This window comes from Tasmannia lanceolata, unplaced genomic scaffold (genome assembly GCF_043159265.1).
Source record: "Tasmannia lanceolata isolate RefF3 unplaced genomic scaffold, GAP_Taslan_0.1 ptg000016l, whole genome shotgun sequence".
NCBI classification, from domain to species: Eukaryota; Viridiplantae; Streptophyta; class Magnoliopsida; order Canellales; family Winteraceae; genus Tasmannia; species Tasmannia lanceolata.
Window position 1 is genome coordinate 10,336,829 of NW_027518693.1, and position 14,691 is coordinate 10,351,519.

Genomic DNA, 14,691 nt, shown 5'->3' on the forward strand with positions numbered 1-14,691 from the left:
CAAACCCTAAAAAAAGGCTTCATGAATCAAGGATCTAGAGTCGTCCGATCATGGTGATCTCGACTGGATTTGGCTCGAACTGTGGTCCCCAGTCAGATTAACGGATCCGATTAAATAGTCGTGGCAGATCACTGTTACGAAACAACCTAACAGTCACCGTCCTCTTCGCATTTTCCAATGCCCTTGAAAGTAAACGAGACTCCGGAAGTAGGTAACGCGACCCAATTGCAGCTGGTATGGCCCACCTGTAGAGTGATCACTCAATCCTGGTCGTTCAATCAGTCACCGGCCAAGAAATTAGATTTTAGACTGAAAGGGCGAGTTCACATTTGTGGGTAAAAAGTTTCGTAAAACGTGGATAAAAATGTCGGCAATGTCCTACCCGTGACGGGCCCACTAGATTACTCACGTGATAAGTGTATCATATTACTTGGGTCCACAAGCTAAAATGCCATATTAGCTTATTATCTTGTTTTGGGGGTTAATTAAGATTTGATTACTAGGAGAGGTGGAAACTAACATTTATATAAGATGAGAAGATTTGAAACAGGGTGGAGGGATTCTCAGATCACTTTCAACATGTTAGGAGATCGGCCAATAGGGAGGTGACCAAAATGGGAACACGGTCATGCAATCTAGACCGTTTATCATCTAGTTTAAGATGATAGATACCACCCGTGGGGAAAAAGGACATGTTCTGCAGAAGATGGTACGAAAATTAACGGTTAGGATTTTGTTTCCCAAACCCTAATAGTGACTTCATGGATAAAGGATTAACGGACCCGATCACATAGATGTGGCAGATCCCTGTTAGGAACTAGCCTAACAGCCACGGTCATTTCAGCATTTTCCAATGCCATGGAGAATCCGGAAAAGTTCTAACGTGGCCCAATTTCAAATGAAAACGTTGAATACTGTAGTGATGGAGACTATTCAGCTGGTATGGCACACCTGTCTATTGCCAAACGAGCCGTGATCACTCAATCCTGATCGTTCAATCGGTCACCGGCCTAGAAAATAGGGTATAGACTAATTGGGCGAGTTACACATTTGCTGGGGAAAAGTTTTGTGAAACGTGAATAAAAATGTCGGCGGTGGCCCCACCCTTGATGGGGCCACTAGATTACTGATATTAATTAAATTTCCACGTGATTAAGTGTTTCATAAGACTACCAAGAGTGGTTTCTTGAGGAACAACATTTTTTTTAAGAGGTGATTTGATTATTGGTTTTTTAATCTGTTTTGGGGGTTAATTATGATTTGATTACGTGCAGAAATGGAAACTAACATTTATATAAGATGAGATTCGAGATAGGGAGGAGGGATTCCTAGTTCGCTTTCAGCGTGTGCGGAGATCGACTAATGGGGAGGTGAGCGTTGATAGGCTGAGTTTTGTAATTCTAAACGAGCTTCCGTCTTAATTCTGGTGTTTGCAGTTCTTTTCACTTCATTTTTTTTTGCTCTCTTCTGTATTACCCTGATCACCTCGGTCACTGATTCTCTTCCTTTTTAATAAATTTCTAGCAATTTCATTGAAAAAAAAAAAACCTTGGCGAAGAGGAGAAGGGATTGCCTACTTTGTACTCTAAAATATAACAAATGCTTAAATATATAAAGAGAAATAACTGTTGTGGTCCTTACATTTCCAAGGATAGACATCTAGCGATAGCTTCCTACCAACAAACAGTCCCAATTGTGATTTGTCTTCATAGCATTTTGCCTACTAAATACAAGAAAAAGCTTGTCACGCACGGGCATTGCGAATAACACATGCTGTTATCACTAAATTTCATTTTACAGGCAGAAATTGAGTGGGAGATTGAAAACATAAGGTGTTAAATATCTATAAAGAAATTTGTATCTGAAGGCAATTAATAGCTACAGAAAAATAGATTTACTTGCATAAGATAGTTACAAGAAATTTGTATTTATAAGGCGTTTATTCTGTTATAAGAACCAATATATTTATATGGTTTGTTAACTAACTTTGAAGCCACCCAACTTCTCTCATTTTATATGGTATAAATATATATATGCAAAGTCTCGATTTTTCACTTTGGCTTTGCTCTTCCTAACCAAATTTTCAATCCCTAGGCCTCCTTCGGATCTTGGAAGTGGACATGGCGGTTCGACGAAGAGAATGAAACTTTGTGGAGAAAGATCATTTGCAGTAAATATGGAGAATCAAAGAAGGGGTGGGAGGTTGGTAGATTAGGTAGAGGCGCATTTATCATTTCCCTTTTTATAAATCAGATGTGGAATGCTTCTGCCCAATGGTTCATAGCATCTCTCTCTGCGTATGCCATAGAAATCTGACGGGCCGGCATAATTGATCCGATCACACACAAAAGGAAAAAAGAAAACATCAAGCACAAAGATACTTGAGTATTTGCGTAATTTGGTAATGTTGCTTATGTACACTAGCGAGTCGATGAGAAATATCACTATAAGCAAGAACAAGAAGATTACAATGGCTTCCCCTTAATCTAAAATAAGATCAATCACACAAAACACTTCCTATAATCTTCTTCCAAACCCTCTTACTCCATCTCTTGTAATTCCCACATGTGATCATTATCCCTCCCATGAGCAAACATCTCTATATAAGGTATATATACAATTGCTTATATTTAGGTTTCCTTTATCAAAAGGCATATCTCATGGTATTTCCAGGACTCTCTGTCTCACACTCCTAGTCTCATTTTGAGGCGGTAAGAGTCCATGCTGCGTGAAACAAGACATCAACTCCAACCTTCTCAACCTTGGTTTGTTTCCTAGCCGCTTGAAGATGATGTTGTCGACTCTACCTATTTGTCATCACTACATGTTTGCCATCACCACAACTAATCATTGAATTACACAAGTGCCAGTTACACATATCATCAAATCATCCTAGTCCCAACTCCACGTAATTCGATTGATACGGCCAACGAACATATGTATCTGCCCCAAGTCAAACTAATTTAGTTAACTCCAAACAGGGACCCCGATCTATCCTTTCCAACTCACCATTAGTTATCATTTTAGGCTATCGATCAGTGGTCCAACAACAGGTCTTCGCACTGAAGGTAGAACCCAATTACAAGTTGGCACATCGATCACAGACTTTGAACATTCATATAAGCCAATGGGTGATCTCAAAAAAATCATGCTAAAACCCAAGAAACAAATTGAGGAGGACTCTACATTTTTTAGCTTTATTCTTCTGATGCGAAATCCAAAGATTGAAACAAGTTCAATCTAAACTTAATACAACTTTTACAAGAATCATGGATACTTCATCATACTACTAGATACTCCTCTAAACTTTCAACATACTAGATACTTTTCTAAACATTCCGACATGCTTATTCAGCTTATATACATTAATTAGACAGCAGTCACTGCCTAAAACACTAACTAATTAAGCAGACGAGAATATCTCAAAATCAAATGATAAAAGAGCTCAGTTTCCGAGTAGATTTGTCTCTTTGTAACGGGGATCAAATTGGTGGGGATATGGGCCGATACGCCTCCTCTCAGGTTTTCATGTACATGGCTAACTAATATTAAAAGTGCAAAATCTCACATTGAAGTACTTGATTATTTAGAATGAGATCACAAATATTACTGAAACAAACTAGATAATTAAATGAGGAGTTAGTATATGCAGGTCTCTAACAGTCATCAATCAAAGAATAAGGGTTAATACCCATGAAAATCTAACTTATTTCAAAGCACTCAAAGAATCAAAGAAACTAAAGCATTTATTTTGATTAAAAATCTCATGGCATAATCCGACTAATGAATTTTTGCCCCTTGAATATGGTTGGACCAGAATCGGACTTTTGGTTAGAGTTTTTTGTATGGTTGATGGCTTTGCATGTAAGCTTAGTTAAAAAAAGGAGAGGGGGGGGGGGGGGGGGGGGGGGGAGAGAGAGAGCGGGGAGAAGGATAGTGAATGTTGGGTGACCTAAACCATTCATTTATTGGGCCCAACGATTTAGACAGGTCGTGCCCGAAAATCTTCTCCAAAAGATAATCCTAACCATTAGGTCTGTAGTAGTTTCTATATTGTGCCGTCCATTTTAAACCACCACAGATTGGATGATTAATCATCTTATCATCCTAAGGAGAAGGATGATCCTAACCCTCCGATTTGTCAAAGTTTTATATTATGCCTTCCATTTTAAACGTCCATAGATATGATGAAGAAGATTGTTGGCACAACCTTCCTACGTTGGGGCCCAACAAATGAATGGTGTAGATCACCACCCAATAACGTGGGCCCAATAATATTTTCTTTTTGTTGACCATCCACGTTCATCGAACCAAAAATACACATTATTGAACGCTAGGATAACTCGATTGGTCTGGTTTGTGGGTCATAGAAGATCCATATCAAATAGACGGTTCAAATCAATCAAAGGTGGCCTCCATTACCCCTTCTAGTAGACCCGGCAAAAAGTGACCTGGACCCGCAGGTCTACCCGGCCCGTCCGGGTTTTGCGGGTCCGGGTCACAAATTACTACCCGTTTTAATTTTTTACCCGACCCGTAGTCGTGACTCGTGAGATTGTTGACCCGTAGCGGGTATACCCGCGGGTACCCGTACAAATCCTTTCCTTTACTACCAAAAGGGAAAATCCCTGAAAAATCTTCTTTCCTGCTATTGTCTTATGCGTCCCGCCTTAATTTCTATAAAACTCCCACGTATGCCCTTTTTCACTACTTCTTTTCGTCATTTCCGCTTCTCATATGCCCTTGCACATGAGTTAAAAAAAGACTCCAGTTGTCTCCTTTTATGCCTTTTTTGTTCCGTGATTGTCATAATTTTTCAATTTTATTTGTAGTTTTGGCCGTAATTGTCATATTTTAGTACCTCGTTTGGTATTTTTTTTCGTAATTTTTCTGCTTTGCTTCCATTTTCCCGTAATTTTTCATTTAAAACTTAGTACATTATTATTTATTGCTATTACGTTTTGCTAGCCACCTTTGCACAAATCGTACTTCTACCTTGCAGCAAAGGATGGGCGACAAGCAGACAAGTACGCTCGGCGAAGGTGGCTAGCAAATCCCTATACAAAAAAAAAATAAAATTCTTAAACACATACGTCAAAAATCCAGTTGACCTGCAGGCCGACCCGTCCCTCGCGGGCCGGGTGCGGGTCCAAGCCCAATGACCAGTAAAATTTTCCCGCGTCACTTTGACCCGGCCCGTTTGACCCGTTTCCCCATGATTTAGAGGGAAATGATGTGATTAAGAGAGTTTTTATATATAGTATAAGTCCTTATAGTGAGTATTGTTTTTCAAAAAGTACTGTATGGCTTACATCGTAGGATGATCCAAACCGTACATTTGATGGGCCACAATGTACGAAGGCTGTGTACCAAAATTCATTTCCATAGGATAATTACAACCCTCCAATCAATAAATGTTTCCTAAATATGCTGTTCCTCTATAGACTGCAGGGCAAGGATCATCACATGGAAATGTGTTTTTTGGGAACATCCTATTTACGATGTGCCCATCAATTGGACAGTTTGGATCATCCTATGGTGTAAGATAAACAGTTCTTTTTTTTTTAACAGGGAGTGTAAGAAATATGTTTTTGGTTTGCAAGCTTTGTGACAAAATTCTTGTTACAATATATATGGTGTAAGCCCATGTAGTGAACTATTTTTTAATAAGCCGGTAGGGGTCCCCACAAAACCCCTACTTACCTATCAAAAATTGGAGTGAATATTTTACGGCCTACACCATACGATGATCCAAACCGTCCATTTAATGTGCCACAATATAAATTGATTGTTCCCAAAAAATAATGTACATATGATAATTCCCATGCCCTTCTTTTAGAAAAACTTCTTATTGTATCCTATTAGCTGGGGGCATTTACGTCATTTTGATGCTAGAAGTTTGGAGGGCTACGATCAGCCTATGGAAATGATTTTACGGGCACAACCAATTGATGTTGTGTTCCATCACATGAATGGTTTGGATCAACCTATAACCCTCTATAGATCGGAGGGTTAGGATCAACCTATGAAAATTATTTTTAGGGCACAACCTATTTAGGCAGTGGCACATCTAATGAACGGTTTGGATCATCCTATGGTACGGGTCATACCGTACATTTTAATAAAGTGAGGAGTGCGATCATCAAATTACGGTGAGTAGTGCCATTATAAAATATGGCAGTGAGGACATTAGCACTATATATAATTTGAAACCATCGCTGTTACTTTGATGTTTCCACGCGGGTCGGGTTCAACCCAAGTTTGGGTTGAGTCGGGTTAAGATTTTTTGCAAATCGGGTTGGGTTGGGTTGGGAAAAATCAACCCGAATTGGAAATCGGGTTGGGTTGGGTTGGGTTGAGGTGTTGGGCAACCCGACCCGACCCGGAACCCGAAGTTAGGTTCCATCTGAAGAAGTTTTGTATATGTGTTTTTCTTTTTCAACATTGAAATAGTCTCCACAGTCCACAATTGACGGTTTGGATAATCCTATGGTGCGGGCCATACCGTATTTTAATCAAGTGAGGACTATGATCATCAAAATATAGTAGTGCGGATAACATTTCCCTTTGTTAATTGTTAGTCCATGTTTGTTTTAGATTTTGGGAACCGATTGTGAGTTAAAAACTGATTATTTGTGACTCACTATTGGTTCCCAAAATCCAAAACAACCCGGCTTGAGTTGAGGTGGTCAACAATTGGTATCATATCAAATCGGGTCAACTCGACCCGACCCGACCCGACCCAGCCCGAATTGGAAATCAAGTTGGGTCGGGTTGAGGAAATTGCAAATCGGGTTGGGTCGGGTTGAACCCAGCTGGGTTGGACATCGGATTGGGTTGGAAAAATGGGTTCCTCGGGTTGGCCTCAACCCGACCTAAGTTACACCCCCAACGATGACGAAAAAACAACTTTTCCTTATTCACTATGTGAGGGTCAAATTACGGAAAGTTTGATATTACGAAAGACACTTTTTTTTCCAAACAACGAAAAAAACTGATCATAAGAGTAATGGAATAGAGTAGGTCAACCCTTACGAAACAACGAAAGACACTTAGGAACCAAGAGGATTGATCTTCCCTCTAAGAAGATAAATCACATTAGGAACCAATTCAGGTTCGTATAAATATGTGGGATACAATTTGAGACATAACTATAACAATTTTATCCTAAACATTGCCGCTATTTAAATTTTCTAAGCTTTTCTAAGCCTTTAGGCCCACCGTTTATTTGATTTCCTTGATATTTTGTGTTTCAATTCGATATTGACAAAGGCTTAGTTGAGTTGAATTGAGTTATGTATTGAACTCGAGATTGACATCTTTCACAGCATTTTGCTTTATTTTACATTATTTTGTGGCTTTTTTTCCATTCTCTAGTACCCAAATTGTATTCATAGATTAGAAATTAAGCACGTAACTTGGAATGCTTGATGATTGGAAAGAAGGAAGAGTAGTTGTTACTTCTTGGCTATTGAAGAGGCAAAGTTAGAGAATTTTGATAGAACAAAGCCCCAAAATGCAATGTCTTAAACCATTTATAATCCCACATGTATAAGATACCAACAAAAAAAAATTATTACTCACCACTTGACATTTTGTGAGGGATGACCTACTCTATTCCATTACTTTTCATGGAGGAGTTAGAAAGACAAAAAAAATGAATTGCCAAAGTGCCCGTCAAATAGAAAATGGATTCTGAAGTTTTTGTACAGACTTCTTGTTTTACCTTAAAATTCACAACCATCTCTCCTATTCTGGACAAGTAGATTCAATCCCCTATAGTTGAAAGCTTTGAAGACTATGTGGCTCTCCACCTTGTGATTTGTTTTCTGTGTTCGGAACATCTCGTCCCCTTTTTTTTTGCAATAAAGTTGGTTACCATATAAAAAAAATGAATTGCCAAAGTGCTCGTCTAATAGAAAATGGATTCCAAAGTTTTTGTACAAACTTCTTGTTAATACACATGTTGAAATAAACAACGAAAGACACTTTTTTTTCATGAAAATGTCAAATTACTTTTCCTTATTCTCTGTGCTTTTTTTAACCAAACTGATCATAAAGAAACTTTTATCTTTTTACCTTTTCTTTCCACGCAAAATTGTACGTAAAATAAATTTTATGCCCATTTTTAAGGTTTGTAAAACAAATTTTATACTCATTTTATTTTTACGCTCATTTTAGGGAGCCTCGCTATTAGTCATTGCTCTTCTACCACTTCATCAATCAATTGATATGCAACTACGCATTTGTGGTACCTCATGCTCGGAGCATCTTCATCCTATTTGGATAAGTATCTTGAAATTATTTTGCCCAGTGTTAACCAATTTTGTTTAGGTAATATTTCATCCGAAAACAAAGGTAGGCATGATTCATGGTTTAAAATTTCGGTTTCGGTAACCGTTTCGGACCCCACCAAAAACCGAAATTTGGTAATTTGGTTCCAAATTCCGGACCCAAATTTCAAAATTTCGGACCGAAATTCCGAAATTTGGTAATTTGGTTCCAAATTCTGGACCGAAACACTTTTTTTTTTTAATAAATAATGCCATTTAACCGAAATTACTGAAATTTCGGACAAATGGCGAAAAATTGAATTTCGGAAATTTTCGGTTTCGGTCCCCACCGGTAAAACCATGGGCATGAAGAACAAAGGTGCTCTACTGCTTTATGTATGACTCTTTATATATGGGTATGAAATGGATTTCTTGTGTGGTAAAAATTGTGTGACTCAGACTCAGACTGAGTGAATTATACGAAAAAAAATGGTTGCCGGGTTACCCACGGGTATACCCGGCCCGCCCGGGTAAGGTCCGGGTACATCAAACGGCTACCCGTAGAATCACGGGTAATCTCTACCCGTACCCGTTATACCCGTACCCGTGCGGGTTACCCGTTTGCCGGGTCTACCCTCTAGGATAAGTAGCCCAAACATTTTTCACACAAACTCGTTAATGGCAGAGAGAAATCTCCACAGTCGGAGCTCTAGAGACTGCACCAAAAGGTCCTTCAATGGCGTCTCTCTCTGTTACGCACCCTTTTTATCTATCCAGGTAATCTCTTCTCTGTTTATTTCTCTTCTTTTCTCTCTCTCTCTCTCTCTCTTTCTCTTTGGTTTTCTTGGGTTTCTTTATGTCCTTTTTTGGGGCAACGGATAAAAAAAAAACTATATTTTCATGTTCCTGTTAGAAGTCAATAGAAATGTTGGGTTTTATCAATTCATCTCCAAAGCAAAAAATCCAAAAGATGTTTTCATTTTTTGTATGGGTGTTCTGTTTTATATATGGTTCTCCTCACTATGAAGACAAGTTCTATGATAGAAAACATTTGGATTCGATGTTACATCTTAGTATTATCCATAAAAATGTTAATTTTCTGTTCTTTATTTGATTTTGTCTCCTATATGTCTCTACTTGTTATGAAGCCATGTTCTATAACTGAATGTTCTGTGATGGATTTTATTTATGAAATAACTTTTTTCTCCCTTGTTTGTGAGTAAGAACGAAACAAGATCCTCCCTTTTACTATTGATAACTTACCAACTTCTCCAAAAGCTTAAGCTATTGGAGAAAGGCGTTATTTATCTTTTATACTTTAACACTCCCCCGCACGTGTGGCCTACTTGGCACATGTGGTCCCACTTTGGGCCGACCAACACATGTGGATTTTTGCTATCCGGGAGGTTTGAACTCGAGACCTTTGGCTCTGATACCATGATAACTTACCAACTTCTCCAAAAGCTTAAGCTATTGGAGAAAGGCGTTATTTATCTTTTATACTTTTAACAACTATTATCTACATTTTGCCTAGTGCACGATTGAAAAGAAACCTTATTACCCACATTAGGATAATCTAAGAAAATGTAAAGTTTTAACATTGAAATTCACCACTGTTGTCGTCGTTGTTGATGATGATGATGTAAAGTCAATATTTAAATTTCACCATGCGAAGGTTGTATTGTAGATTCTGTAGAAGATCGGTGTAACAGGAATTCATATAGAAGTAGAAATGTGCAATTTTAATTGAAAATAAAGTGATCATTTTCTTATTGGTTATTTCCAAGTGTTTGATCTGGAAAATAATTGGGAACTTGTGAGAAAATGTTGCTGAGAAATGGGATAGAGATCTGAAAGCATATGCTATAGTGTTCGTTGACGTCAATCTTCTGGTGTTGTGATTTTTACCTAACTCTAGAGTTTGATTGAATTTATATTAATAGTTGTAGACACCCACTCCCACAATAGTACCAACATTTCTCTCGTCAGTCCCTAATTTAAGTTAAATTATAGCAACTGGAGTGTAACTGTGTGAGTTCACCATAAACTCTTCCAAGAAACTGAACAGGGTATGTAAATTGTTGGAGGACCAAGACTGCACCGCCAAGAACATCCGCCAATCAACCACCGGCCGATTTTGTATCACCAACTCAACATAAATGATGTGTATCAAATTTAGCTTTGATACCAAATTGATGTGAACCCTAGGCTCTAATACCAAATTGATGTGAATCCATGATAGCCAAGAGAAAGAGAAAAATAAGGAAATAGAGAATCAAGAAAAGGGAATCAAGGCCAAGAAAAGTTATCAAGATCAAGAAAAGGAGAAGGATGGAGATAGAAAGGAGAGCGGTTTATAAACCTAACAGGGAAGGGTGCGAAAATTGATGGGAGAAAAGAGAAAGAAAAGATAAAGAAAGAGAGAAAGACGAGTTAGGGACAGAAAACTAACCTAATATGAAGTTTCACACTTCCGAGAACTTCAAATCGTTATTCATTCTATTGCATAGCATCCAAGAAAAGTACCCTAAAGCTAGACATATATAAGAAAAAAAGAGAATTTGAAAGTTCCAAAACCCTAAACAGAAACCTCAAAAATACCTCTAATTACTTACTGACTTAAAATTTTCGTAATACATGTGTAGGGCCTATTTAAAACACTCATAACTCGAAGAATTTAAGTGATTTTTTTAGGGAAAAGACCGTGCCTCCTATAATTTAAGTGACTTAAAAATTCCTAAAATACACTTATAAATTATAAGATTACCCCTAGGATAGTCTCCATCAGTAAACCAACCGCAGGTCGGAAGTGTGATACGTGTCTACTTTTGTCCTAGTTAGGTTCGTCCATTCCGATCCCCTTTTTGTTGTAGAAAAGAATCACATGAGGATAACTCCGGGGTGATGGGGTGAAAAATTGTATGACTTTAAATTTGCTTTTAGTTTAATTCATACGAGTCAAAAAGAAAAATTCATACAATTAACCACAATGTGATTGACTAAGAATATTTTGTTCATACTTCTTTCTGAATATTTTGTTCCATTCAAAAAAGAATATTTTGTTCCTTCTTCTAAATTTTATGACTACCGAACTAGGAACATTTTAATAAGCTCCTGACATCACATGAAAGAGATTGAATGTCTGATCTCTCTATTGTACCTTGCTGTTTCACATGCATTCTCCATTTAGATATAGAAAACTGTAGCTCCTTGTTCAGGGAATGCATTTTCATATCTTTATGTAGGAAGGGTTACACAGATACATAAGAAGTTTGTAACTTGTAAGTCCCTACCAGGAATAATATCTTGGACTCTAAATAATAAATAAAATAAATTGCATATTCCTTTTGTCCTTTCACTTAAACTCTAGACTGGTGACATGATCCTCGATGTTCATTCCTCTAATATGGTCATTCTACCATTCAGATGGCGATCAAATTGGCCCATTTTTGTCGCGCCAAACTTTGTCCAACTCCAGGAGTTGAGATTGCAGAACAAATGGGGTCTTGGAGCAGTCTCTAAGAAAAGTACTGCACAATCTGGAGTACCTGATTCATCAAATGAAGAAGGCATTGCTCTGGAGAAAGCATCCAATAATACTAAACGAATTCCAAGACGAACTAAGAAGGTGGTTTTAGAGACTCCAGTTGAGAATGATGTATCACCGTTGGTTAGTGATGTAGTGGCATCTGGTGAAGAATCTAAGAAGGTTCCAAGAAAAAGCCAAAAGAAAGGTACTACCCCTTCTTGTTTTCTTGTATTTTCTTTTCAACGAGGTCATTCTATAGGAGATTTTCTTAGGCTCTGTTTGGATGCCACGTGCTTGGCATCCTCAAGGATTTCTCAACTTAAAAATATGCAATTTTCTTCAACTTTATGGTGCTTGGTTGCCAATGTAGCATTGGAATCCTGGAGACTACCAGACAAGTTTCAAAGGTAATAATTGCTTGTCTAGTGATGTGGCATCAATGTCCCCTCCTTGTTCTTTCCAAAAAAGGAGGAATTTGGCTCGGAAAATGATGCTCTCTCTCTCTCTCTCTCCTCTTTCTATATTAGTAATGACACCCCTCCCACTGCTGTACGAGATTGGCAAACTTATCACTATTCTACATGGTAAACTCTAGGTAAATCAAATGTTTGTCTCCTCCCTATTTACTACTTATACCACTAATCTACAAGGTAACTACCTCTATCCAAACAGAGCCTTAATGATGAACATATAACATATACCATATACCATATACCTTAATTGTATATGAGCATATAACATATACCATTTTATTACTGCTTGAAATTGCAGCTACACCTATGGCTATCTCAGACGGAGAGAGCACTGACCAGAAGGTCATTAGGAAAAGGAGAACCAGAAAGAAGATTCCTAGTATGGAGGATCAGATCAATGGTGTCGAAATTAGTCATCATGAGGGGCCCAGTTTAATTGAAAATGCTAAAGATGGAAACGAGGAGCTACAATTTAGAGATGATGGGGAAGATATTAGTTTCACTTACGATTGGCCTCCTCTTGTTTGCTGCTTTGGAGCAGCCCAACATGCATTCATACCTTCTGGAAGGCCGGCAAACAGAATGATAGACCATGAGATCCATGAAACAAACAGTGATTGGCTGTGGTCCCCACCTAAGTTTGTAAGGGCACCTGGGGGAGCATCATCGAGTGTGGCAGTTGCTCTTTCAAGCATAGGTGGTCGGGTTGCATTCATGGGAAAACTTGGGGATGATGAGTATGGTCAATCCATGCTCTATTATTTGAATGCAAACAATGTCCAGACTCGATCGGTCAAAGTTGATAAATCAAAACGTACTGGAGTATCTAAAGTGAAGATTTCTAGAAGGGGTGGCCTAAGGTTGACATCTGTCAAGCCCTGTGCAGAAGATTGTTTATTAACCACTGACATCAACATCGATGTGTTGAAGGAGGTAACATTATTTCTATAAAAAATTTATGGTTTCTGCATTATTTTGAGAAAAATAGGAGGTAACACCATTTCTATAAATTATCATTCTTGTGAAAATTAATCGATTGGAACAAGTAATTTTTCACCTTGACAATCTTTCACTTTTGGCATCTGTCTTGCAATCTTTTGGATAGGTGCTAGACTTTGATTTAAGTTCCTAAGCTATGTCCCTATACAAAACATTCATGATTGTTACTTTTCTGTATCTGTATATGCTTCTTTGTTCAGGCGAAAATGTTCTACTTCAATTCATCATCCTTGCTCGACCAAAACATGAGATCAACAACTCTGCAGGCTATCAAAGTTTCTAAAAGACTTGGTGGGCTCATATTCTTTGACTTGAACCTTCCATTGCCATTGCGGCATTCTAGCGAGGAAACTAAGATGTTCATCAAGCAAGCATGGAATTATGCTGATTTTATTGAGGTTACCAAGCAAGAACTGGAGTTTCTCTGTGGTATTGAACCCTCTGAAAAGTTTGATACGAAGGACAACGACAAGTCAAAGTTTATCCATCACAAACCAGAGGTAATCATGCCACTGTGGCATGAGAGTCTCAAGGTTTTGTTTGTGACAAATGGGACTTCTAAAATACATTACTACACACAGAAGGACAATGGCTTTGTACGTGGAATGGAGGATCCACCCATTACTCCCTTCACTTGTGACATGTCTGCATCAGGGGACGCTATCGTTGCAGGTAGGATCTTTTGGACCCATACTAATTATATACCTCTCATGGAATAGCAAAGAAATTCTTAATTAGACAAATTTATGCGTAAGAGAGAATTTTCAAGCGAGCTTGAGAGAAAATTTTATGAACAAAACCGAAACTTCATTATGGTTAACTCCCAATTCATTTTAGGGACTCCCATTTTACCAAGTTCATTATATTAACTCCCATTTTACTCGATTTTCAGCTCTCATGAGAATGCTGACTGTCCAGCCACATCTGGCCACTGATAAAGGGTACTTGGAGCACATGATCAAGTATGCCATCAACTGTGGTGTCACGGATCAATGGAAGCTGGCGAGAATTCACGGTTACCCTCCTAAAGGGAAGCTAGAACCAAATGGAATAAGATCAATTACAGAGAAGGAATATCGTACGTTGGAACCTGCAAGTTGATCAGGAATTTGGGATGCTTGTGTCACAGATCAATGGATGCGTGCGAGTTTCCAGGGTTTCCCTCCTAAAAGGAAGCTAGAACAAAATGGAGTAAGATCAATTACAGAGAAGGAACGTAATACATTGGAACCTGCAAGTTGATCGGTAATTTGGGATGATTACCAAATTCATGTAGTTTAGCAGATTTTGTATGCATTTCTTAGGCTGGAATGTTTCCATCCCTTGTAAAAAAAGATGAGTTGTTCTTTCTTGTAAGAACTTGTGTTATGGTGTGGATCTTAAAAGGCAATATTGAAATTTGGATCAGGTAAGGCAA

The 14,691-nt window shown here is 38.2% G+C and overlaps 1 protein-coding gene across 1 annotated transcript; it reads left to right on the forward strand.

Annotated features, from left to right (window-relative positions):
* Nucleotides 1-8,749: 8,749 nt before the first annotated feature.
* Nucleotides 8,750-14,691, forward strand: FLN2 (fructokinase-like protein). Its single transcript, XM_077358097.1, has 5 exons — nt 8,750-9,050; nt 11,700-12,007; nt 12,574-13,208; nt 13,475-13,946; nt 14,167-14,691. Exons 1-5 carry the CDS (start codon nt 9,010-9,012, stop codon nt 14,373-14,375), a joined length of 1,665 nt encoding a protein of 554 aa, XP_077214212.1. The 5' UTR covers nt 8,750-9,009; the 3' UTR covers nt 14,376-14,691.

Coding starts and splice junctions, on each gene's coding strand:
- FLN2 (XM_077358097.1), top strand. CDS start 9,010: ATGGCGTCTCTCTCTGTTACGCACCCTTTTTATCTATCCAG. Junction 9,051..11,699: donor CACCCTTTTTATCTATCCAG/GTAATCTCTTCT, acceptor TCTACCATTCAG/ATGGCGATCAAATTGGCCCA. Junction 12,008..12,573: donor AAGAAAAAGCCAAAAGAAAG/GTACTACCCCTT, acceptor TTGAAATTGCAG/CTACACCTATGGCTATCTCA.